General features: G+C 45.9%; 1 protein-coding gene across 1 annotated transcript in view; it reads right to left on the reverse strand.

Annotated features, from left to right (window-relative positions):
* LOC133496752 (syntaxin-binding protein 5-like) overlaps positions 1–27,922 on the reverse strand; it is a 78,077-nt gene that overhangs the window by 36,199 nt on the left and 13,956 nt on the right. Inside the window, 3 exon segments of the mRNA XM_061812692.1 lie at positions 1,021–1,155; positions 7,625–7,725; positions 9,656–9,737. Of these exon segments, the coding sequence (XP_061668676.1) occupies positions 1,021–1,155; positions 7,625–7,725; positions 9,656–9,737 (318 nt within the window).

The raw sequence follows: 27,922 nt of genomic DNA on the forward strand, positions 1-27,922 counted from the left end.
GTTCTCTCTGTTTTTTTTATACCTTTTTATGTTTTGAACAGCACTATTACTTTCAGGAATGTAATTGCATTTGAAATGACTGATATGTGACGAAAAAAAAAAACCCAAAACTTTGAAACCTCCGCCAAACATTGGCCTGGCCCTCGCCAAAAGTACACTGGAATGAAATCGTAACGACTCACGCTATCCCCAATGCATATCGAACACCGTCTCCACCATTAAAAAGCAATTTGTCAAAGTGAAGTCAAAGTTACGGAGTGTCCTTAAAGCCGGCAAGCCGGACCTTATCGCCGCTTTCGATCTCATCGTCCGCATCTATCCTGCGCCTCTCCTCCTGTAACGGGGGGGGGGGAAGCACTTTTATCACCGCGGTGCGCTCATCTCCTGTATCATCCCCCTCCCGAGTACGTGTCCTACCTCTCCCGAAACCGCAAGCAACCCCTCCACCGACACTCCCACCGCCCCCCCCCCTTTCTCGCCTCCTCTCATCTCCCCCGCAGCTCAGACGTCTGCGTTCGGCCCGCGCCGATCTTGGCGGACACCTGTTCCAAGCCTCCTCTGCTGGTCCCTCATGGCGCCCGCGCGCTCACTCTCGCGCAGGAGGGGGTAATGTGTGAAGCAAAACGCTCCGGTGAATAATTTAAAGTCTAAAATGGAGCCCGTCAAGCTGACAGATCCATTGAAGGCGCTGTGAGAAACATTTGGCTGCCTACCGGAGGAGAGCCTTTATATCTTTGAATTTAAAATTCCCTTTCAACAATAATAACCTTCTGGAAATGTAAAATAATGGTAACGTTTTGGAAATGTAAAATAGCGATCACGCGGCATCCCTCCGCAGCACTTAGTCGAGTCGATAGTTCCGCGTGCTGCGATGGTTGCGACGTTATTCCTATCCAGATATGTGGAGTGAAGTATTGATCCGTACTCGCTCCCGCACTTTGCAAAATTTTGGGGGAGACAGATCTTCACATCCCGTCGGTACGCTAGGCGTGCGTGCGACGTGACGCGGCTAGCACTCACAGTTCAATGGCTTTGTTCCACATGATGACGTAGCCTGAGAGCATGAAGGACTCCACGTTGACGATGTGGATGTTCCCCCGTTCGGTGCCGACGTACAGCCACTTGCTCTGGAAGGGCAGGTGGCAAAAGGTTATCCTGCAAAAGCGGGGGAAAACAAAAAGAGCAAGAGTTACGGGGGACGGAGAGCCGCAAAGACGGACCGTCCTGATGAATCGCGGACAAACGCCGGGAAGATTATCGAGCTCTCCATCAGTTCCGAGTCTCCTCCCAGATTGGAGTTTATTACCAGGCTACAAACCCTTCTGTCCTCCTCAACTGTGCCCACCCGTTCGTCTTCTCATCCCCTTTTCATCATTTCGCGCTTTCATCCATCCTCCCGTCGCACCTCCACGCCATCCCGGGAATAATAATGTGCGACCTTGCTCATCCGGCTCGCTTAATATTTCAAGGTTGACCTGGCCCAGCCACCGATGCTTTTTCTATCTCGGGGGCTCTAGTTTCAGACTACTGGAAAGATAAACGCAGCCATCGCCAACGTTTATTTGTAATCACATAATTCGATATGTTTAAGTGCTGTACAGAAGCTAACTTTACCAGAAGCTAGCATATGTTGAAATTCCACACATGGGGCATGATTTACTAAAATCTCTAATCCCGAGCAGATGGTTTACGAAGTTGCTGGGCCTGTTGTACTTGAACGAATCAGACTACAATCTTTTACTTGGATCCCAAATAGCAAGCGCTAAATTGCATATTCATTCGATTTATTGTGCGGATTGTTGGCAACATGCCTACTGCATTGAAAGGAAGGTTTCGAGCTCTCGGTAGCGGAGATGGTTTCCAGATGAAAATATCGGAGAGCGTAGCAAAAGCAAATGAAATGACGGTTTAAGTGATGGAACTGAAAGTGTTAGCTTGTTAGCTCGTCCACACTAAAGCTTTGCAATGACGGCTAAATTAGTCTAACAGGAGAAAATTTTAACATTTCACCTCTGTGTGCAAAACATTTTACTTAAAAGAGGCACACAAGTGTTATGTTTACTATTTTCCATGAAAACAAAACACACACACACACAGAAAAAGCATGCTAATAGTCGCTATCTTTAGTAGTGGTCTTTCTGGAGCTATATTTCCTAGATTTGGTTGAATCATGTGAGCAATTAAAATCACAAAAAGATACTAATTTTCTCTCTGTTCCTTCAATCAAAATTACATACAGTTGTTATAGATTTGGTTTTGTTTTTTAATTATGCGGTGCTTTCTGGAGTTCTTAAGCATTAGCTAGCCTGTAGGATTAGCGAAATATCACAAAACAGATGACTTTTGACGACGTTTGCTTTCTTCCTGCGGGAAAGCGAGACATTCGCTCCCATTGTTTACATTTATGGGAACGAGAGCATGTGTGCGTGTTTTACCACCGATGTCCAATGTTTGGAGTGCTCGCCGAACAACACGCAAAAAAACACAGACACACGTGCGCACACACAAATGGTCAGTTGGCAGCTTACGGGCTCCCCGCCAAAAGGCGCCGGCTCGGAAATGGCGGCCGACAGCCACAAATGGAGCCGTGCAAATGTTCTCGAGACAAAGCGCGAGAGAGAGAGAGAGAGAGAGAGAGAGAGAGAGAGAAAGAGAGAGACAGAGAGAGAGAGAGAGAGAGAGAGAGAGAGAAAAGGAGAGACAGAGAGAGAGAGAGACGGAACATTGCACGAGAATTGTCTATGTTTCCGACGACGCGGATTCTTTTGATGGATGATCCACAGAAGATGACTCCAATTGCATGCCAAGTTCGTGGGTGTGTCAGCAGTTTGGAAATTTGACCTTAATGGTTGTAAGTTAAAAAATAATAATTAAAAAAAAAAAGGCACCTATTGAAAGGCCAGCCAGTAATGTTCTATTATTAGCTTCAGTGCAAAGGCGCCTTTGAAATTATTTACTTCCATCCTGTTTGTTACCATCGGTTAACTCGCAATTTTCAAGGATTTTAAAGAATTCAGCGCCGGAAGCCGTGTCCACGGAGCACCCGAGTGGAATGCAGGAGCCTGACGAATGGATCCACAAAACAAAGTCCAAAGAAGCATTCCCGAAAAGACAGAGGAAGTTTAGCATTTTGGCGTGAAGAAGCCACTTTACGTGTTTTTTGGACATTTCCAAGGCAGTCTTCCATGGAAAAACTGGCCCACAAAGCTACTTTCACATAGCAGTATGGAATCGAATAGCAAACTTTCACAAAGTTTCAACACAGGAAGTCTACCATTTGTGTCAGAATTTTGATATAATCCAAAGAGGACAGGATTCAAAAGACTAGGTTTATGTCATTGCATGTTTCGGAGAACTATGCTAGCACAAAAACAAACGTAAAACTCCAATAAACTTAAATATTCTGCTCCAAAGCCGATAATGAATTATCTATTCATCCATTATCTGCCGCTTTTCCGGGTCAGGTCGCGGGGGATGTAGCTTCAGCAGGGATACCCGGACATCCCTTTCCCCAGCCACTTCTTCCAGCTCTTCCGGAGGGATCCCGAGGCGTTCCCAAGCTAGCCGACAGACATCGTCTCTCCAGCGTGTCCTGGGTCATCCTCGGTCTCTTTTCGGTGGGACATGCCCGGAGCGCCTCACCAGGGAGGCGTCCGGGAGGCATCCGAATCAGATGCCCCAGCCACCTCATCTGGCTCCTCTCAATGCGGAGGAGAAGCGGCTTGACACAGAGCCCCTCCCTGATGACCGAGCTTCTCACCCTATCTCTAAGGGAGAGTCCGGACACCCTGCGGAGGAAAGTCATTTCAGCCACTTGTATCCAGGATCTTGTTCTTTCGGTCACAACCCACAGCTCATCCCCATAGCTGAGGGTAGGAACGTAGATCGACCGGTTGATTGAGAGCTTCGCCTTTTGACTTAGCTCCTTCTGACCGATACAAAGTCCGCATTACTGCAGACGCTGTACCGATCCGTCTGTCCATCTCCCGCTCCATTCTTCCCTCACTCGTGAACAAGACCCCAAGATACTTGAACTCCTCCGCTTGGGGAAGGATCTCATCCCAGACCTGGAGACGGCACGCCACCTTTTTCCAACTAAGGACTATCGTCTCGGATTTAAAGGTGCTGATTCTCATCCCGGGCTCTCCGCACTCGGCTGCGAATCGCTCCAGTGAGAGCGGTAATCAATTAGTCATGTGACATTTGGTAGCCATGTCGATCTTCAAAAACTAATTTTGGTGGGAGCAAAACTGAGCTTGGTAAAAGTATGCTAGTGTTATTAAATTGTGATGTATTTTAGTTTTCGGACAGACATCTTTCAAACTCCGCTCCACAAGATCAGAAAGGTCTCACTTAGTAGTGTGAGACTGAGTAGGGCCAGAAGAAAGCGGTACTGGTACGGTCGACTTCCTGTGTCTATTTGGGCACGACGCCAGTATCGGTATCGGTGCCACTCTGAGTGTCAAGTAGTAAAATCTCAAGACGTGGTTCGCGTGGTAAATCTCCAGCCTGGGGGAGTCTATTAAGCCGAGATGCCGCTGAGTCCAAATCTCCTTGCAGGGTTTCAGTTCAGACGAACCGGATGACATGACAGATTGTGGCCTCCGCATGCAAACCCCCCCCCCCCCCTCCAAGAACGAGAGTAAGAGAGAAAAGGACAGCCTGCACAAATACAAATATCTAAGTGAACAGACTCAGAAGAGTTTTGTTTAAAGAATAAAAATTACTTCATTTCCATCCCAACGCCTCCACATATGAAGAGGATGGGAGATTGTTGTCACATGTACCAAACAGCCAGTACTCGCCAGAAATCGCTTTCGATCCTCCGATGTTGTTGTCAGCATCTTGGCAGCCTCGCTGACCAATTTTATTCACGTCTTTTGATTACAGTTCTTGCCAATTTCACTGTTTTGACATATTTTCTCCAGGATTGTCTCCAAAGTGTGTCGTAAACTCTTTCGTCCCATTTCGCTGACTGATACCTTTGAGCAATGAGATCCCTCAGATATTATGGAAGCTCTCTACGTGGCTTTTGCTGTAACACGTGACTACGAAAATGTCAGGAAAAGCCTAATAGAACATTTAAACTTTGTTTTTAGTTAGGAGGTACAATATAATTGGTTAATTCTGAACAATTATAAGAGGTGTGCACACTTGTGCACCCGCATTTATTTTTAGCTCCCCTCTTTCAACCATTTTATTTTTCAACAGACCACAAAAATACAGTAGAGCTTCGTCTCGACCACAATTCCGTTCTCAAAGGCGGTTCGAGAAGTGATTTGTTCGAAAACCGAATCAACCGCTGCGCGAGTTATGTTATTTCCGGGTTTTCTTGGGGGCGTTCAAGTACTGATTTTCGTTCGAAAACCGATTTGTTCGAGAACCGAGGCTGCACTGTACTAACATTTCACCAGTTTTTTTCTGGTTCTTATAACCAGATGTAATCATTTACAAAGACATTCCCACCTACGGATAATTTTAATCTTCAATCAACCCTACCATGCATTTTTTTTTTGACTGTGAGAGGACACCTGGAAAGCCGTCTCCCACTGCAAGAGATTTTGCGCCACGCAAAAATGTCCTCCCAAATCAGAAAGCGCCGCATTTCCCCGTGTGCGCTGACCCAAAACCTCCCCCTCTCATTATCTCCCATCATATCAGCCCGCGTCCGTCGCCGACATCTGCAGCCGGCTTCCTGCGGAGGCCACGGGGCCACCGGAGCATCCTACGCCGCAGTGACTCGGCAGGATTTCTCTCGCTTCCTCTCGCTCGCATCCCCGACAGCGCAAAAACCCACAGACTGACTCACCGCTGTCTGGCGGAGGCCCAGTCTGTCTCAGCTCCACCTCGTTTCGGTCATCCCGAACAAATGGATGATCGCGCCGGAGGGTTTTCCGCGATGCTGTGCTCGCCCGGCCGAGTTTGGATCGTTAGAGGAACCTTCGGAACGCGGTAAAACGAGCGCACGTGCGATTGTCCCCGTGGTAGCGGGGGTTTAACTCACAGTTTGAACGTTAATAAAACCCCGTAAACAGTAGACATACAGTACATCTTCAGACCACGAGATCTGTAAAAGCCTCAAAATATAAATAAAATGGCGACTGAGCTGACAACAAATAAAATACTACAGAAATCGTTACCGTGCTGCAAATAATCCCTGAAATTAGCCTCACCCCAAAAAGATGAACACAACTACTCGTATACAATTTTTATCCAACCATCCATCCGTTATCTCCCGCTTTTCCGGGTCGGGTTGCGGGGGAAGTAGCTTCAGCAGGGATGCCCAGACTTCCCTTTCCCCAGCCACTTCTTCCAGCTCTTCCCGAGGGATCCCGAGGGGTTCCCGAGCCAGCTGAGAGACGTAGTCTCTCCGGCGTGTCCTGGGTCATCCTCGGGGTCTCTTTCCGGTGGGACGTGCCTGGAACACCTCACCAGGCAGGAGTCCAGATCAGATCAGATTCCACAGCCACCTTATCCGGCTCCTCTCAATGCGAAGGAGCAGCGGCTCGACACTGAGCCCCTCCCTGATGACCGAGCTTCTCACCCTATCTCTAAGGGAGAGCCCGGACACCCATCGTCCACATAAATATCTAAATTTCATACCCCAAATGAAGAAAGCAAAAGAAATAAGGCGGAAATGGGAGAAAACCATTGATACTACTCAAAGGGTTGCTGTACTCTACTGCATACCGTACTTTCCAGACTCAGCCCAGTTCAATCAATTCTTTAATGCTAGCAACTTCCTCCCTGCCATCTTCCAAATCGTAACGTCCCCGGCAACTCCGAAGACCCCCCCGGAAAGAAGACGTCTCTCGCCAAGCGGCAACGTGAGCGCGGCTCGGGGGCTGGTGGCGACGCTTACGAAATGTCAGAGGCAGTCGAGCGCCTCCGTAAGGGCGCCGGCCGCCGCCCGTCCGTCATGTCAGCGCCGCGTCAGATCACCGCTTCTGACACTTCGCCAGGGCCTGCGACTTTTCAAAGGAACGGATACCACGAGCGTGATGTGATCGCTTCCGATGGCTGACCGCGCCGTCTTTGATCGCGGCGGACAGTTTGGCGGACTTCCTTGAGGTCTGTACTTTGTCTTGCGGGTTAGATGATGACAAATATTTGTGGTTTTATATTCGTAAAAAAGGTTACACGGTGGTACCTTGACTTAAAAGTGCCCCAATTTACGAGTTTTTCAACTTAAGGACATTTTCACTTGGGGGGTCCACCGTGCCGAACATTGCAAAAAGACCCTTGAGCAAGAAGCTTACACATTCGGCAAAGACTCTCCATAACGTCCACCAATGACTAAAAAAGCTTAAAAAAAAAAAAAAAACACAAGACGACATCGCCTACGGTTTGAACTCTGATCATTTCGGTCGAACCCCGAATCGTACAAATTTTGGAGCATACAGACTACAAGGTCCCAAGGGAGTCGGGTAGGCTCATATCTGAGACCCAGTGATTGCCGTGGCTCAAAATCCACATGGAAGAGATTCAAAAATCATTTCCTTTGTTCAAACACAATATTTTGCTTAATACTCACAAAAAACTGAACTGTAACAGTGGGAGTGCACACACGGGCACGTTCTAGTGAGACGTTTTCATCTTTTGCACTTGTGTGCATCTCGCTCACCTCTCTCTGCTGAACTTGAGCGAGTGCAGAATAGCCGGTCTCTTCTGCCTCAGGTTCCACAGGTGCACGGTGTCGTCCGCCAGGGCGCTCACCAGCGCCCCCTGTGGAAAAAATGTTTGGTTTTGTTTTAAAAGATCTACTAGTAAACTCAGTAAACATCTTCTGCACAGGCATGAGTCAGTTGGCGCTCTCTCGGTTAGCCGTGATGTATATAAATGTATGCGTGTAGGAGGCACTAAGAATCATTTCCATCTCTTCGAGATGGGCTGCTGAGTCACAGTCGCACACACGCGTGTGTCCACATGCACAAGATAAAGACCAAAAACACTAATGACAATCATTTGGATAATTCGCATGCGTGAAAAGAAAAAATTAGTTACCATCAACAACCGTTCACTGCCATGGGCGGTTATATTCGTCAATTGGAATTCATCCACTTTTTTTGGTCGATTTGGTTCTTATGACATTTTGTACGTCGCCTCGTATGATGAAAAATGAGAGATCGAATAAAACACTTGATTGACACCCTTTGATAGGCATCCCTTTTTTATTTTCATGTGAGCTGCCGTTGTGGAAGGGTTGCAGAACCATTTCACAACCAGTTTAGCTTAAAAAGCACCTTTTGCACTACTAATACTTAATAATATGATTACTAATGATGAACCTTCACGACCCAACCACTGAGTAAATACTGCATATTAACATAGTATAGAACAAAAAAAAAGTTTCAACCTGGATTTACGAAGCTAAGAACAGAAATTTGAATTTGGATCGGGATTGAAGCCTCGTTAGCGCGACATCAAATCTATCACAAAAACCTGCGTTGATATGAAAAGTGCATTTCCACACTCGCAGATCAAACTGCTGTTTAGCCTTGAGAAAATTCTCGACACCAGCATTAACTCTGGTGTCTCCGTGCCGTGCGACACGTTTTGCATCAAAGGTAATGGCGCAAAGAAAAGTTCCGCGTCGCCTGGAGCATAGAAATAGAAATGCGCACCTAAATTACATTCTGGACAAGTCCGCTTAAACATTTTAAAAATGTACAGCATATAGCGACGGCTGTCGAAATACAGATTTACTTTCCGGTGATAAATCTGTCTAATAACACTTTGGATGTGTTGATGAAATACTACTTCAAGCTTTTATAGCCCCCAAACTCATAAATAAAATGAACTACTTTTCCCACTCATGTATCAACTCTTGTCGACAGGGACAGGATACTCTAATCCATGGTGACAGAGTCCAGACCTAAACCCTATTGAGAATCTTTGCACTGGAGGTGATTTTACACAATTAATCAAAGACAGGGCTCAGCAACCTTTTTGAGGCTGAGGGCGACTTTGTGAGCACCGATCGCATGAAGGGCTACGTGACCTGTTTGCGGCAAATTTCAGACTCAGTTCATTACACGTACATAAAATATTTTTGTTTTCATTTATTGTGGTAAATGACATTACAGGTATTTTGAAACGTTAATTCGTGTAAGCAAGTCCGATTCAGAATTTAAAGCACAAATAATAGTAACAATTTGTGGCCTGTGGTATTTTTAGAACATACCTCGCGGGCGCCTTTTATGGTCCTTGCGGGCTACCATTCGCCCACGGGCACCGCGTTGGTGACCCCTGTTCTAAGATCTTCACGCTGGAAGTGGAACTTTTTATTTTTGTTGCCAACTATTAGGGTGATCACAAAAATGTGGCGCTTTAGCCCTCATTAGTACTTGAACACAAATGGTGGAGCAGTACATTAAGACAGAAATATGACATATCACGGAATTTTTCTCAATCACCTCCAGTAGCAGTAGTCTATTCTTCGTCGTTTGTGTTTGCATGACTCTATTGTACTGCCTCCTGCTGCCTGAGGCGGGTACAGCAGGAGAAGCGCCACACAGGCTGAGCAGTGCTGTGTTTGTTCGCATTTGAACATTCTATCACGTAACCGAAGCCCGAACACGAATACCTGCAAAGTTTACAGCCCTAGCGATCTTTCGTTGTGCTCCCTGGCGCCACGAGGTGCTTTCTTTCCTACCTCGTTGATGAGAAACTGGAGCTGGATGACTGCCGCCCCGCTCTCGTGCTGGCAGTAACACTCCACACCCGGACGACCGAACCTGGAGGATTTATGGTCAAGGAAATTGTGGCAATACGTTAGGAATAACAAATTTTAAAAAAGTATTTTTATGTGAATGCGTGTTTGTGTGTGTGTATCGAGGCGACTTAGCATACACCGCAGCGGCGCATCCGTGCCAAAAACGGCAGCCGTAGGACAAGAGTCCCGGCATTTGAAGGTCACCCCAGGCCCGCTACCCCCCTGATCCGAAGATCTGCCTCTCGGAAATCACCGCGACGCAATAATAATCGCGATGAAGGCTGGGGGGTGCACCCGTTCCCGCATCATATGATGAGGAAGTGCGTAGGCCGTGCGCGTGTTTGCGTCTGCTTTAACAACACACCCAAATATGGATTGTAATGCGCTACATTAACTATATAGACCACCACCACCGCAGCCGCTCATTAATATTGAAAGCACTGCCGACGCCGCTGCGCCGCGCTCAGGGTGGACGTAATATTAGGCACACCTGCGCGTTGCCGTCCGCCGCGTCCGTCTCGGTTCGGGCGAGAGGCGGGGCGCGGCCAATCGCACCTATGGACAATTTAGTCTTCAGTGAAGATAAAAAAAAAAGCGCCATTTTTGGAATGTGGGAAGAAACCGGGGAGAACCTGAACGCTGAGCCGAGATTCGAACACCGAACCAGAGAACTCTGAGACAGACGTGCTATGTAGAACTTACAGCAACTCTACAATACTATTGCACAAAAAAAAAAAAAAATGTCATAACTAAGATAAAAAGATTTTAAAAAAGCATCCTGTCAACTTTAAGACTTACATTAAGTAAGCCTGACAGGGGTGAGTAGAAATTAGATTTGAATTAGATGCATTCTCAAAATTATTATTTTTTCTGAGTAGAGACATTTTTGTAATGTTTCTACGCAGAATGTACCAATGGAGTACTTCTGGGGGGACAGATGACTAAGTGATTATCTACCCCCGCTGACTAACAGTGTCAACACTTGCTCGGGGATGCACCACCCGATACACCCCAAAAAGTACAAGTGTACTTCAATTCCCTTCATAAAACAATATACCGTATATATCATAATTCCCGGTCTACAGAGCGCGCCTGGTTATAAGCCTCACCCAGTACATTTGTAAAGGAAATACTATTTGGTACACACATACGCCGCAGCTGTGTAAAAGCCGCAAGTGCCCACATCGAAACACGACATATTTACAAAGATGGTACACAGAGAGTTTAATGCTAGCGCCACCGTGCTAACGCTAGCTCTGCCGTGCTAACAGGGCCGGTTAAAAAAAACAAAAAATCACAAAGACGCGGGAGTAACACGCTGGCGCAGCACTAACATGGCCAGACCGGTAAAAGTCCCTTCCTCGGCACATATAATCCAGCAGTCTCGCTCTTACCTTTTCTGCTCGAGCGCCCCCTTGTGGCCGTTTGGAAAAAAATGCACAAATTAGCCGCATCGTTTGGAAAAAAGTCGCGGCTTACAGGCCGGAAATTACGGTAAATGATTCCAGCGGAACTCGTGAGCGAAGAGGACAAATTGTCAAAAAGAATTGGACAGAGAAGATCCCAACATTGCCTCTTGATATATTAAAAAAAATGCTTCATAATGGACGGATTAGAAACCAAAACCTCCGTTACCAAGTTTGTGGGAAATATTTTCCCACCGATATCTTGAAAAAATGCTTGCTTTGGTTGTCTTGAAGCCATTTAGCGTAACATAATGAGTAGCCTGTGCGCTAACACCAGCGCTCTAGCATGTTATCTACGGCATAAATATATGGTTTACCTTCCGTGGTGGATGTTCAAAGACAGAAAATTACTTTTTCTGTGTGTTGCAGATGAACAAATGTGTGTGTGTGTGTGGGGGGGGCTCACAAAATGTGGAGACACGCTTGTAATTGGACGGGGGACGACATTCAGGAAAAAAAAAAAAAAAGTGGCCAGGAGTTAGCGCTTTAATTAACATTTAAAAAAAGGCCAAGAGAGCACCCAAAAGTCTCCTCAGGTTTTCCTCTCCCGTAGAGCCAAACTTTGCTTTCCAGGCTACAGACAGACACCGGCGCCGTCGATTATGCGGTCATGTCTGGAATGAATCCGAGCGATGATGTTTGGTGACCAACTCGTTAGGTGTGAGGTGTTGCGGGGGAGAGAAAGAAAAAGACCAATGCTCAATTGTGGGGTAACACATCAATTTGACGGAATAACGCCAGTTCTTTTACCATTTTGTTAAACAGTTCACTGCTGAGGCCGTTTTACCTGCTTGCTAACCAAAACAGCAGCACTCATCGACGCATGCAAGCGCTCTCGGCAATGACCAAGTGTGGCGTGGAAACCGTTTTCAATGACAATTAGCGTTCCGGTGGTCGCCCCGCAATGTTGTACCTGCAGGTTTATTATTAGCGCACTGACTTTTCTCCACATGAGTCCTTTTTACGTTATTTTCTAACTTCATTTTGGCAAGGCACGCATTGTAATAGATGGTAGAAAACATGAGCAGTAACAATTTTCTAACTAGTCAACCACTTCTGGTTTTAAAGCAATTCATCTCTGAGATTAAGACACTTTTTTTTTTTCTGCTGACGGATGACTAACCTCGAAGATGTAATTAGAACTGTAAATCACTCGGTAAATGCCAAATTCTTTTGTTTAATCATCGGTACCAGGGAGAGGAGGGTGAACAATTTCCGCACCACAATTGGTTGTCTCCCCGAGCGGATTAAGCCGAGACCTTTTCGAACAAGACAGCCGATTTGAGGCTATACAACCTGCCACAAGATGTAAACAAGACCACAATAAACTGGTGAAAAAAATTGTTGAATTTTAATGTATCGCGGAATCAGCTACCTTGTTAAACAGAGCATGGAACCAAACTGACAATATGCAATACCCAAACCAAATTGGATAAAACCATTTGAGTGACAGTTTTAATAATTTGTTGTTCAGTCAAATCAGAACACCAGCATGTGCTTTGCTTTTTCTTTGTATTACTGACAATTCGGATAGCAAAAGAAAGCGTAACAAGTGTTCCCAAAGGTAAAACAAACAAAAAAAATCTCTTAAAAATGGATTTTCCAAGTGTTCTATAGTTTTAGATTCAGGGTGTTGCTTTCCCAAAGGCAAAAAGTCATCCAGGAAAGATTCATCCTTGGTTTTACACACTTCCTGGCACAGGTGAAGATGAAATTTTTTTCACGTTGAAGAGTTTAGCTGCTACTAAAAATGGCAAAAAGGGGGATTAAAAATAGAACGCAGCCCCATCGCGCCGCGATGGATATCAAAGTAAAACAAAGGCAGATAGAGAATGCATGTCAGCTCCGAGCTAAAGATAACTCTTGAGCGAGATTACACACGATGCAGAGTGGCTCTCTTTGCATTCGCACGGGACAACGCCGGCTGCATGTGTCACACTTGCTGACAGGAGCGTTTTCTCATCTCGCTATTCTGTCGTTCCAGCGAGCCTCGCCGCCGCCGTGCCGCTTAACGGCGGACGGGCTGGACCCCGGGCGGCCACGGCAGCCAGACGAAAAAAGGGGGGGGAAATTAAAACAATAAAACTGGGTCAAGCTTCGCATCTTGTCACATGCCATGAAACGCTGCCCGAGCTGTTGCGGAAGATTTGTTGGTTTTTTTGTCAAAATCGCAGGAAGGTTCTCGAGGTCTGGTGAGCACGGACAAAAAAAATTGAGTGAATTTCTGAGCCGAGTTTCTCTTTGTCTTCAAGGGTTCACTTGGTGCGGTTTTTTTTTTTTTTGGTTCCTCTGCCTTCGCTTTTGTCTTCAGTTGATGCAAAGCATGCTCGACTGCGTTGAAATGAAGTCACTGACTCGCCGGCCATTGAAGACTTCAGAAAGTCTTCGGTTGCTGTTGTCTTTCTGTCTTCGGTGTGTGGAAATTATGCGATATTGCGATCACGCCACTGAAGAATATGCCTCACGTTTGCCTTCAAAAAGTCTTCTAGCGCTACTTGTGGTGTTTTCTACAATTTTGTCTTTAAAACGTGAAAAACCTGGTTGTTCGGTTTAAACCCAACCGCTGGATGAATTGTGCAAATGAAGGCACAAGAGAGGTCTTCAATTTGGCTCTAGAGGGGAAACGGGTTTGACTGACCAGCTGCAACGCCAACACCTGCTTCTCAGTCAGTCTCACCATTGTCCCCCTTCTTATTAGATTCTCAAAACAAAGGGTCACAAGATCAAAAACCAAATGGAGGAACAGATAGCAATACCAACACAAAGACAAATACTAAGATAAACATTTACAACAATGGTGTTTGAGGAGTATCTGCTTTGAAGTCAGCAAGGGGGTGCATCAACCCCCGAGATGTGGCTGGGTCACAGTCAGGTCACAGAGCAGCTCGCAAAGAGAATGATTCGGGCAAGGATGATACAAACAAATGCATGATAAAATAATAAATCTAACACTGGTCTATTGTCTTGAGATCAAGCCACTAACTCGGTCGTTGAAAGAAATCCGGTTTCTTCGATTTAATGACATCAATATCATATCATCGGAAGGAAGTGAAGAAACGGCATCCAAGCGGGGTGGAATAGTTCGCGGAAGGTGTCTGGTGTTCTATGTGATCCGCCAGGATGAAGGGCAAAGTCTGAGGCCGGCCATGATGAACGGATTAGAGACGGTGGCACTGAAGAAACAACAGGAAGGAGAACTGGAGGTGGCAGAAATGAAGATGTTGAGGTTCTCGCTTGGTGTGAACAGGTTGGATAGGATTAGAAATGAGCTCACAAGAGGGACAGCCAAAGTCGGATGTTTTGGAGACAAGGTCAGAGAGAGAGCAGACTTGGATGGTTTGGACATGTCCAGAGGCGAGAGAGTGAGGATATTGGTAGAAGGGTGGAAGGCAAAAGAGGGAGAGGAAGACCAAAGAAAAGGTTGTGAGGGAGGACATTAGGACTGTCGGTGTTAGTGAGGAAGATGCACGAGACAGGCTTAGATGGAAAAAGATGACACGCTGTGACAACCCCGGGTGGGACAAGCCGAAAGGATAAGAGGAAGAATATCATATCATCGGTATTATTTCATGTCTCTCACCAAACAAGAACCGCTAAGAAAAATAAAAAGGGAATCAGATCGATGAGTAGTATCGATCAAGGCATAGAAATCACCAAATTCTCATCTGTTCCAATCCACGATGGAGGTATGACAAAAAAAGCGAGAGGCAGTGAAAGGAAAGGTCGATAAAGGATGAATGACTGGAACAACAACAAAAAAAATCTCCAAGGAACGAGGAAGAGACAGTGGGAGAAAGAGCGAGCCTGAAAGCTGCGATGACGCTGGCACCGAAGTGACGTCAAAGCCAGCCGCACACGCATCAGCCTGCCAGCGTGGGGGGGGGGGGGGGGGAGACCTGATCCGGGGGGCACAGACTGCTCGGGCCTGGACTCAAAAGACTGTAGTGAGGCAAAAGAAATGCAGACGTGAAAGACCAAAATAAAGGGAAAATTTAACCCCGTCACGAATGGACAGAGCAAAAAAAAAAACATCCTCCACCTCGACCCACCTCAAACACGTCCCACAGCCCCCGCAGATGTTTACATGCAATTTAAAGGCCGCCGAGGGAGTCTGACGTTGACTGCCCCCCCCCGCAAGATCCGACCCACGCAGCGCTGCGTGGCGACTCTTCCTTCCGAGTCAGCTTTTTCCACCGCGGCACCCTCGCTGGGCAAATGACATCATCGGCGACCGGATTCTCCATCTATTCACTCACACCGGCGACAACTGCAGAATTCATTTAGAGATCCCACCGGGTCGATGATTTCCCGAGATACTTCTTTTTATTGACAAGACGTATTGATAGTGTTGGCGGTGCGATCAGTGGAGAGCAAGTCACGCGCTAAAAGAAACCTCTTACCCCCCAACTCTTGAGAGCAATACGAAACCCAAGCCGACGGTACTTGATACGAAGGTTCCACTCGGCACTCGAGGAATATTTCACATATGCTCCTGAAGTCGCAAAAATTGCCGGCTCGAAAACGCAAGGTTGACGACGTCGACAACCAGTTCTTCGGCCGGTTGGCGGCGATTATCAGGAAAACGGTTGAAGCTAATTTTGCATTTAAAGCGACATCATCCGGTACAAAGTGGCACAAAGCAAAGCTTATTGAAGCCAACCGCTGTTTTTACGGCACGTAAACGTATACCTCACATAATATTTACACATTTCTCTGGTAGTTTTTCCGTCCGGTTTATTTTGAATGGTACAGGAAGCTAACCGGAAACTAACCGGTTTCGCGCTAGCCTGAAGAATACTAGCTTCTGGCATAATTAGCCAAATCCAATCCCTACTAGTGGATAATTTCGGTTTCTTGGGTGTGTGTAAGTCAGTTTACAGTGTTGGCAAAACTATGGGAACACTTTGGTCCCAATGCTAGCTAGCGCTTAACAATGTGATTCCCCCCCCCCCCCCCCCCTCTGGTCAATAATCTAAAAAAAAAAGAGGGAAACAATTTTATTTGCAAAGAAGGTATTTTTCCCCCCTGTTGTGGAGAGTAAAAATTTCGACAGCAAGTACTTTTGCCACCTCTCGTGTTTGTCCGTTAATGGTCAGCGAGGATGCAGTATTTCTTGTCGACGTCAGTGAAAGTTAAAAATGCCGCAAGCTGAGCTTTAAACAAGCATGCAGCTGTCGCTTAGCAACAATGACTACGGCATGATACTAGCTGGCAAGCTAACAATCCTCTGCAGGGACAATCCTTCTGACTCCCGAGTCCAGATCGACACATTCATTCTTCTTAAAGGGCCACGAGTGCCTGCTCACGTGGTTCCGTTCCCAACGGTAAAGCGCCAGATTGTCGGGCCAAGCAGTCAATAAACGGCCCACGAAAGGAGCAGCGACGTCTGCGCCGCCCTCGTGAATATCTGCGTTGCGTTCGCAGAAGACGGCGCGGGGGTTGCTGTCGCGCGACGGCGGCGCGGCGCATGTAAATGAGGCGAAAGGCAGCCACATGCAAAATTCTGATTTGTGAGTTGTTCGTATAAATAATTTCCCCAGACGCATTTGAATTCATCACGCAGACAAACAATTTAAGCGGCACGCGGCCGCCGAGCGTGTCATTGCAGATTCGGCTTCTGTACTCACTTTGGAAAACACTGCGACGCGCAGTCTTGTTTTTTTTTTTTTTGGGGGGGGGGGGGTCGTGAGGCTACTAAAACAAGAAAATGCTCGCACAAAAATCTCGCCACGTTTTCATCTTTTCGTGAGAATTTGCTCAGGTTGGTCACATCATAAGAGATACTTTCGCTTTACGAGTTTTCGAGCTTGGCTGTTTTTTTTTTTTTTTGTTTATAGGTACAAGCTAGCTTCAAACTTCAAACAGGAGGTCAGCCATTTTGAATTGAAGCTGGGCAAACACACTGGCTTGTACGTACTCAAAATCCTACAAGTACCGTAATTTCCGAGCTATAAGCCGCGGCTTTTGTCACACGCTTTCAACTCTGCGGCTTATACACGGATGCGGGTAATTTATGCATTTTTTTCCAGCGGCCACCAGGGGCGCTCGAGCAGAAAAGATAAGAGTGAGATAGATGGAATATATCCGTCGAGGAAGACACGAGTTTAATGTGACTTTCCGCTTTGTGCATGAGTAAAATTAGCATGAACAGAAACCTCATCATGGTAAATGCGAGAAGAAATGCACATGACGCAGCTTTCAAGTTATAAACAATCGAGCTGGACGATAAAGAAGGAAACCGAGCTGCTGCATGTAAACTCGTCATAAATAAATCGATGGTGAGACGCTGGAAAAAGCAGCGGGAAGAACTGAAGCAACGTAAAAAGACAGAGGCAACAAAAGCAGGTGGCCTGAACCTTATTACTGCCGAGTCTCAGTGACTTTTACCGGTATGTTTTTTTACCCAGTCCTGTTATTCCTGTGTTACTATTGTATTGCTGCTATGTTATTGCCCCGTCACAGGCGCTGTTTGGAAAGAAAAGCTAACATATTATTACAATTTTGAAAACTTTCTGTGAACCATCTTTGTACATATCTTATGTTTCAATGTGGGCACATGCGGCTTATACACAGGTGCGGCTTATGTATTTACAAAATGTTTTTTCCTTCAGAAATGTACTGGGCGAGCCTTATAATCAGGTGCGTCTTATAGTCCAGAAATTACGGGAGTTATCCTCGTCAGATGGGGGATGCCGGAAGTTTTTTTTTTTTTTTTTTTTTTTTTTGCCAAGACATGCAGTGTGGGCTAAGCATGCTACCTAAGTTCGACGACCATTCCAAGGAGTTTCCAAGAAAAGGGGGCGAGAGAACCCATTGCTGCATAAAGATATTATCAAACATAGCGTATAAATTAGTTTCCCACAATATGACTCACATTTGCCCTTAACGATGATGTGAATCACTGGCTGCTCTTTCTCATGAATACTAATCAAATGTTACAAAAAGACTATATTTAAGTCATTCTCACTGACCTGTAAAGATTAACGGAAAAAACACGCAGTTCTCCTCGACCTACAGCTTTATAATGAAATATTTTGATGGGTGGGAGCCAGCGGGGTCGAGGGGGCCCAATGGTAATTCAATTTCAAATACCGTAACCCCCGCCGTGCCGTCGGGGGGAATGTAGATGCAGTAGTAGTAGTAGTAACGGGAGTAGAATATCAGCCAATTCAGAGCAAATACCTAGAAAGCGAGGACACACGGATTGGGGTCGGTTAAAAGAATGAAAAAGAAGAGAATGAAACCGTGGAGACGTTTTGGAAATTCACTCGCCGGCGCACGGAGGAAAACGAGGGAAGATGTTGAGTCAGCGAAACAGCCCGTGGCCGCACCAAAACGATGACGTACGAAAACGTGGCAGGGGAAGGTGGAAAGGAACGCGAGGCGAGGAGAGCGGAGGAAGCGCGCGAAAGAATAAATTAAAGCTATGAGCGCAGAGGAATCTTCTCAAGGCGAGATTTTCATAACACGCAAGACGCTCGGTCGAGCTCTGACCTTGCCGGGCTAAGTTGTGAGGAGCGAGGAGTGTTTTATGGCAAGTCAGGTTTTACTGCCGTTCTCCGGCGGCAAATTCTTCAAAATTTAGTCCCAGCTAGCTGGCTAACAAAACAAATCTGGCTCAATTGGATAACATTTGTAAGAAATATTCTTCTTTTAAGGTGCATATAAAAATAAATAACACAACATAATCTGTACTTCATAAAACAGATAATTGAACAGAGAATTAAACTGCATCGTGATTCATTCGTTGTGACAGTAAAACACGCAAAAACAAAAGAAGACTTTCACACCTACTTTAAATCAGTCGGGAAAGTGCAATACTCGTCGTTTTGGCAGATGACAAAGAATATATGCCTGTGAGTAATCCCGTATTGTCTGTTTACATGTGCTGATGCGGTGTTTGTGTTCAAAAATCTCAATTTAGAGAGTATTGATGGTATTTGCTAGCCCGTCCATGGCATTTTACATTATGTGTTAGCATGAGGCTAGCGGGAGGCAAAGTTCTTTGGTTGTTTTAAATACATAATGACATATTTACATCCCATTTCTCGGCAGAATTGATGACTTTGTTTTGTTTTTCAATTTGTAAAATTCCATACAATAAACGACTGACTTGGAATTTCTAAATTTAGAATATAAAGCGTTTTGTCCACATATCTCCAGAAAAAAAAAAAAAACATTGTATGTATTGTACAGATGAAAAAAAAGAAGGGAAGCATCATTTTTAGGATTATGACTTGACTGGAAACAAAAGAGTGACAAAGAGAATAAAGTTAAATACATTTCTGAATGGATTTCTCTGTATCTATAAATAATTAAAGCGGGGACCCAGAGCCGACGCGTGCATTGAGATGGCTTTATGCAAAATACCAAACGGGGAAATATTTTATGGAGGATGTATCATCGTCCCAAATTAACCTTTACCAAAGTCGCACGCCGAGATCATGCGGGGGAGGAAGTGATTCCACTGAGAGGCGCGGCACTCCGTGCAAAATCATACGGCTGCTTTGATGATGTTTTCTTCCCTTGTTTTGTTAAAGCAACACTTGTTCGAAGGTTTAGAAATCGGTAGCATCGACGATAATTCCCCTAAACCCGAGATTATATCTGAGCATTAAATTCAATGAGAGGAAATTACAGATGTGGTTTGGTTGAACATTTTGGTGATCAATAACTAGAGAAAGTTCAAAGACATCCATCCATTTTCTTTGCCGCTTATCCTCACAAGGGTCACGGGGAATGCCGCAGCCTATCCCGGCCGTCAATGGGCAGGAGGCGGGGTGGACCCTGAATTGGTTGCCAGCCAATCGCAGGGCGCATAGAGACAAACAGCCGCACTCGCAATCACACCTTGGGGCAATTTAGAGTGTCCGGTTAATGTTGCATGTTTTTGGGATGTGGGAGGAAACCGGAGTGTCTGGAGGAAACCCACGTAGGCGCGGGGAGAACGTGCGACCTGCACACAGGCGGGGCCGGGATTGAACCCGGGTCCTCAGAACTGTGAGGCCAACGCTTTACAGCTGATCCCCCGTGTTGTCAGTTCAAAGACAATTGATGGCCATTACAACAGCATTTAAATAAAATGTTTTACTCCCCAAATTATTATTTAATGAGCAAAATATGCAACCAATAACTTTTTTCAGTTTTAGTCCCCATGGAGAAAAAAAGGCAACAATAATGAATTTAAAACAAAATTTGAGGAGGGAGGCAGGGTTTGAAAAAAAATGGGGACAAAAACAATATATCACAGATTAATTTATTAAGAATTCAACCGTGGTGGGGGCCACTCTCGTTTAATGTGTCGGTTTTGCACTCAAATGGAGCTGGTCATGACATAATTGCTTGATGCAGGCACACTTGGCCTCTTTATTTGGGGAACAGTGCAAAGAAGTAGAACAGGTGCGAGGTAATTAATTTTAAAAGTATGTACCAATAAGTTGAAATGTGGTTGGTGGCGGGAGTAAAACGAATGAAATTCCATATGGCTCTCCATAATCACTGATTTTTACCAAACAACCCGCGTTCGGTCTGCAGTGCATCCCCGCACGCGACGATCTCTTTGCTGGTTCAACGAGGATTTAGGACCGACGCTACTGGAAACAAAACCATAAACACCTCCATTCCTCCTCATATTTCATCATCCCTGAGTTTTCCGTGCGTGCGCGCTTTGCAGCCGCCGGCTCCGCTATCAAACAAATCGTGTCAGATTAGCCATGCTAGGCCGCCGACAATCTTTCTGTCGGCGTGCCGACCCGTGAAAAAGCTCGTGATCCTCTTTCCAGGAGACGGACCTGGAAGGTGCCAATCAGCTGGAACGCTTGACTGACAGCAGACGTGCGGAGAAAGGCCCGGTTCTGCATCACCTTTGTCGCAAAGCCTGCGAGTACCGCTGCGGAGACCCTTCAGAATTAATACGCGACGGGATAGTAACGCAAGTCATCCATGCGATCATTCGTCGGGCGGGAATCCTCTAATCCTCGAGTCCTTGAAAAATAAACGTCTTGGAAATGAATACGCAGCACAGTCAAAAAAAAAAAAAAAAGCCAAATTTGAATAATGAAAACGTATATAAGGAGGCTTCAAAACTGTGGTAAATCAATCAAATGAAGAAAAAAAAATGGCTTCAACTTAGAGTAGCAAAAATAGAGCTGCTTTCCATCTCCAGTGACCGGAACCAGTTCGGCGAAGAGTATTTCCACGCCGCAACAACAAGGCGCTCTAAAGTGGCCATCTCAGTGCAAAGTCCACATGACCACATGCTGCTTCGAAAATCAGTTAGATCACCCCCTCCCCCCCGACGACGGACAGCAAAGTGTTCTAAGCCGGCCACGCCAGCAGACCGCTACACCCCACCCGAAAAAGAAAATAAGCAAACAAATAAATAAAAACCATCAGGAAAACTCAAAACAAAAACAAAAAAATTAAACTCTATCTCACATTAATGAGTACCTTGTAGTTGTCAGTATTTGCACGTATTCAGTAATTATTTTCAAATGTATCATCGATTTAGAAACATCTCTGAATTCTCTTTGCAGAGTCTCTAAAATGAAAAGTGAAACAAAAGCAAAGACAGAATATTTGGTACTAAATGGAAAAATGCACAACGGTCACTGAAATAACATCAGAATGATACATTTGTGAAATTATGGCATAACTCTCAACGAGACTTGAGATTTCATTTTACCCGAATGTTTTAATGTCAACTATTTAACATGGGTCAGACATAGATTAAAACGGGTTTCCGACCGACGTATAAATTTGAGCAAGCAGTCCGTCCGCCACGAGGACGGAACTCTAATTTGATTAGCTTGCATTAGCTTAATTTACGGCCTGTTTTTATGGGTGGGCAACGATGGCGCCGAGCCATTCGTGCGTCGACGCACGAGTCGGTCAGCGCGTGGCCGACGCGACGCGGCTGCGTCTGCGAGGATCGTCGCACTTCGGTCGAGAAAACGGAGAGGATGCGGAAGAGCGGCGCGCGTAATGGCTTCAAACGCCGCACGCAGACTTTGAAGGGGGAGGGGTCGGCAGCGGCGGCGCTACAGAGGCGGTTATATAAGTCAAGAGGATTGCCCCCACCCTCCCCCCGCCGGCCTGCATTTTTATGAACAAGCGTTATAATTTTCAATCCGCCTGATCTCTTTTTTGTACAAGCTACACAACTCATCCCAGTTCTTGAGCTGCGACAGTCAATCAACCAACGTGTTGACATCTTCATCAATCCAAATATCCGTCCCACAAGCACTGCGGGATGTTTGATTTATATTAGGGTCAATATTTTGATATTTTGCGACAGCAGGACATTGAAATTACAGCTCTAAAGTGTATTATTTGGAAACAGGTGGATAAATAACTTTTAAACAACATATTTCGAAATATTTGATACATTATGTTTAGGGCACACAAAAAGGAACTAAAAAAACGGAATTTCTTAAAACCAGTGGTGTCAAATTCATATACACAGTGGGCCAAAATTTTAAATTAAACAAAGGCCAAGGTTGAACAAATGAACATTAATATGGAACCAAACAAGTGTGTAATACTCTAATATTAATTTGAAATTGCCTCGCGGGCCAAATATAATTGCACTTTGGGCCAAATTTGGCCCGCGGGCCAGAGTTTGACACCTATGCTCTAAACAAAGTGGAACATTTAGATGAACAGCAAAAATATTTATAAGAAAATGAGTTGCTATTCTTTGAACTTCCTCGTGTGAAGTAAGGAGAGTGGAAACGAGCAGACGTTAGCCATGCTAGTTAGCCACTTGGCAATGTTTACATTTCACCAAGTGTGGATAAGGTAACTCTTGTGCCTGGTTGTAAACATTCATTTCTAAACAGTTTTTAAAGTACTATTATTGTTATTATTAATATTACTGTTACCTTGAGTGAGTGTTTAGTGACGCTTTCATAAATGTGATACTGGATTGGAATCAATTCTGGTTCAATTCATTTCCAGTAGGGAATACTGAATGGATAAATCAAGATATTCCTGTATTTTTGCATTGCTCTGCTTGTTCTGTTATTATTATGTTATTCATATTATGATCATCTTATTATTGTTTTATTTTGCATTTCCTTCATCCCAGTTAATGTGCAGCTAGCATCAGACGTTAGCGTCACAGGATGACAACGCGCTCCGCGGCTAACTTCATCAGTCGGTACTCTTGGGACGCCTCACAACTAAAACACGCCCGCGTATTAAAATCCTGGCTGGGGTGCGCGCGTTTTGCCGAGTCGTCGGCAAATAAAATGAGATAGAGATGCAAATGCGAGGCGCTCACCGACGCATTCGATTTATTTGCAATTTTCCGCTGTGTTTGACGTCCAATTCTTTCGCCGGGTTCCATCGCACAGATAACGTGTCGTCTGATAAGAGTTTCAATGACGGGCGCTTCGTGCGGGAGCGCGGAAGATGGCCGCGATGGACAATGTTCGGAATTGAGAATGGGCAGTAGTTCCTTGATTAAAAGGACAAAGGATGATGGGAATTTAAGGATGAGCTGTGGAAACTCAGTCGCCCGACGTTGTACAGTTTGTCAACAAAGCTTGGAGGAAGAGTTGCATTCAAGGTCGTTAGACTTGAAGAATATATATATACACTTTTGTTGGGAAAATTCTTGTCCATTTGAGTATGAGTATAAGATGGAAGTACAGTAACAGGTGAAGGTACGATTCTGCACATCACCGGAATAGTTTAACATTCTTTGGTGTCGGCGAACGGGCAACAAATTCGCTTTGAAGAAACGCCGCGGAAGCATTAACAGAGAGACCTCTGGGAATCGCGGCCCAACAGGTCTTATTCAAAAATGATTTCGGGGAAGCGTGTCAGAGGCGAAGCGCTGTCGCGTCGCATTAGCGTCCAATCATCGCGAGCAAACATAAAAAACTCGTGTCCAGACGCAAATGGAAACAGACGCTAGCGCGCGATATGCTGACACAATGCAAACGTTTCTCCGCATAATGGCAATTCCTCTACCTGAACACTCTCAAAGGCGCTGACAGTACGCACACTAAACACCGCTGAACACGGCTTGCTCCGATGGCATAGGCCATTAAAAATTCATATCACTGCAGCAACAGTTTCTAAAAATGAGCACCGGGACCGGCTGCTGATGAGCGTGCCGAGAGCCGGGGACGCGGCGTGATACGGAGGCTGGAAGTGTCTCCGCAATGTCAATTTACGAGTGAGACCGACGTAAAATCCTTTCGCTGCAGCACAGAAGCGCATCGCAAGAACGTGTGTCTCGGCGCGTCAAGAGACGAACTAACACAAAGAGGTAGCCCTCCGGATGCTAAAGGCAGCGAGAGTTGAACGTGCCCGCCGTTGTCCTCACTCGTCATTTTATCGGCAATCAACGAGACCCGCGATTTAACGCGCAAGCGAGAGCATTGCCAGGCGGCGGACGGCGAGAGAAATCAGGCCAATAGAAGCCAATCAAGACTTAATGGGGGCCCGGTGGCGCGGCTAGCCGAGACCTCGCGCGCCAGCGTGCTCATCACTCACATCCGCTGGTGTGTGCGAGATAGCGAGGGCTTGTGGCTTATCAAGCAAATTAGCTGCTTCGGAGGCAAAATCAAAGCGGCCGCGGGAAAAGCTGCAAGGTTATCCCCCTTTCCCTTCCGAGGCTGCCATTGTTATGAGTCACATACGAGAAATGGGGACCGTTCGGGAGCTTCGTTGCTCCCGATTCCAGTTGGGTGTGCAGCCAATCGCTCGGCTTCCAAATTCTGCAAACCCCGCCCACGCATAACACTGAGTCACACGGTGGCTTCTGGCTGCGCTTCTTCGCTGCCGTTTGAATTAATTTTCCTCCTCTTCACTTTTCTCAACTTGCTTTATGCCTGACGTCAGGTTTTGGATTTTGCCGCGCCAGATGGGAAGCTCGGAATACACCGTTGGTAACCATCCCTCCCTCCTCATCTCAACCATGAGGTACCCAGACCAAACTCTACTAACTGACCTCAAGGCCTATTCCACACTATTACTAGCGATCCCGCAAACCTGCGGTTCAAATTTCAAATCGCAGCAAAACTAGCGACAGACGGTCAGTCATGAAATCATGAGTACGAGTCAATTAGCTCGCACCCTACCCCAAGTGTTAGCACTAATAAGCCCCAAGCTATCTTACTCGACACTTCCTGGTACCATGATCCCTAAAGTCACTCACCCAAACCCTTCTTACAATGACAAACCAAGGACACGTCTTTGGTAAGAGGCCCAAACACTTCCTGTATAATATTTGTCACGATACTAACCTGCCCACCGCTCAATGCTATTCAAAAGGTGCAGACGACCGCAGAACCCCCCCTCGTCCTCCTCCTGCTGAGTCTGGCAAAGTCCACGTCGGAAAAAAAAAAGAGAAATGATTTACTGCAACACTTTGTCTGGGAACAAACATAAATATAACTCCCTTGTCACAAACACTCCTCCCCCCACATGTCTCTCCGAGTCCAGAATTGTCTGCCTCGAACCTTTAGCCCCTCATCCCTCACAGTCCATCCCCAACCTCCTTCGCAACACCGCCGCACCGTGCTTGGATGGGACAGAAAGGCAAAAACAGCCCTCGGGCCAGTTTTGTTCTGGACCTAAACACGGTCATATGCATATATCACACGCAAACACACGGAAATACCAACAGGCTGCAATGGGGGAGGGGCTTTGTGTATGTCAGCCATGTGGCAAGGCATTAAAGGCTGAGTCATACCGTCGTGGGACACATGAGTGCTTTCCCTACAGGGGTCTTGGCATGATGGCAGATTTGAGGGCAGCCAGCGGAGTGTGTGCATATGAAGGGTTTAACCAGCAGGGAAGAGGCCGCACGTCAAGACTCGCGTCGCTGTACTCGACAGGCGGCGCTAAGTGCCAAATCAGGGGTAGAATCACAGCCCCGACCGCAGCCAAGCCGGCGAAAGGCCACTTGGACGCACTCAAGTAAAAGTTCATAACAAAATGCCATCCACGCAGGCCGGCAGCCGGCATCCTTAAGGGCAGGCCGGTGGTATCTCCACTTCCCACTCTCGCCCACACTCGAGGGGTGTGGACGGGGGGAAGTGGGGGAATCTTACATGTGATGCTGTCCTCAGAGGAGGATCTCCCCCGAGGATCCGCGGCAGACTTGTCAGTCAAGGGAGCAAACTGAACGCATTTCAGTTCTAAGCAAACGCTCGAGCGACAAAGTACACTGGATTGAAAATTGAAGCACATTTGGTGTCCCAAAAACGTCTGCAGAAGCGCCATACGCATTGTAGGTATGGTTTGATAGTCCTGGGAACCTCAAATTTTCTTCTCCAAAGCTAAAAGCGGGCAAGCTAAAGTTATATTTTCTCCAAACAGTCTTACAGGATGTGTGGGCTAACCCATCCTACATGCTAACCCTAGCCAAAACCTAGGCTAGCCAGCCGTAAACGTACCTCTGAAGATGACTATAATCTTCTAGGAACTAACCGTAAACTTTGGAATTTGGAAGCGGGTTGATATGGTTTGATCGTACTGGGAACCTTTCATTTTATTCTCCAAAAGCTAAAAGTGGGCAAGTTAAAGTTATATTTTCTCCAAACAGTCTTACAGGATGTGTGGGGTAACCCATCCTAGCAGCTAATTCTAGCCATAAACCTCGGTTAACCAGCCATAAACGTACCTGCGAAGACGACTATAATCATCTAGGAATTAACTGTAAACGTTGGAATTTGGAAGCGGGTTGGGGGGGGGGCGTTGTCAATTGTAAACCGGGATCGAGGTTGGAACAATCCCCCCGACCTCATCATGACGCCGCAGCCCCTAGTTTGAAAACAACGGCGCTAATCTTACCCGCTAACCCGAACCCAATAACTGTTTTTACAGTTTTCATTATGGCATCTTTTTATCAACTACAACAGTTAGGAGAGGTTTTACAAAAGAATTAAAAACAGCCATCTTTTTTATGATCGTACGTAGGTCATTTTCTTTTCTGCCTACAGTAACTATCACACTGTCTGCTACCTCGTGAAGTGTGTTTATTAAGCGGTAACGCTAATCTGCAGATCTGACAGCCATACTGTTCTGTCTAGATTCTGCCTTAAGTCTTTCTGTCACTAGTGAGAAAACCGCTCCGCAGTCTTGATTTTATTGGCAAACTGTAAATATGACGTAGCTTAATTATTGTTGGTGACAGCTAAGCGCTAACTAGCGCAGCGGAAAGGGCCTTTAAGTGTGAGCGTCTGGTTCCGACATAAAACAACAACGGTGTCATAAAAGGTGGTCGTAAATAAGGGACGAAGGAAATAAATGTATGATAGCAGGCTCGGAGGAGTTAACGTTAACAAGATAGCATAACGGCTGTGTTGACCTGCAGGCAAAAAGGTAAAATTTATGTAGCAATATGATTTACATGATTTTAAGATATCATGATAAACATCTTACCTCTTTTGCCTACACGCACGCTAATATGAGTACAGTCCTTACTTGTCGCCACTCGAGGCTATTTGGTGAAGTTAAAATGAGTTAAAAAATATATATTTATTTATTTTTTGGGTAGGAAAAAGCCAAATATCAAGCGATAGTGTGTGCTCAACGGAATGCCTGAAAGCAACATTATCCACATGGCCAGGCCGGCTGTCCGGACGCGTTAGCGACTGCAGACGCGGACGCTAATATTCTCCAGCTGGGGTTGTTTAGAGGAACATGAGGAAAAGTAATAGCAAGCCCTAAGCGAAGGAAGGTAAGTGCGCGGCGGTGCGAGGTTCTAGCGAATATTCCGAAA

Source organism: Syngnathoides biaculeatus, chromosome 23, assembly GCF_019802595.1.
Source record: "Syngnathoides biaculeatus isolate LvHL_M chromosome 23, ASM1980259v1, whole genome shotgun sequence".
NCBI lineage: Eukaryota > Metazoa > Chordata > Actinopteri > Syngnathiformes > Syngnathidae > Syngnathoides > Syngnathoides biaculeatus.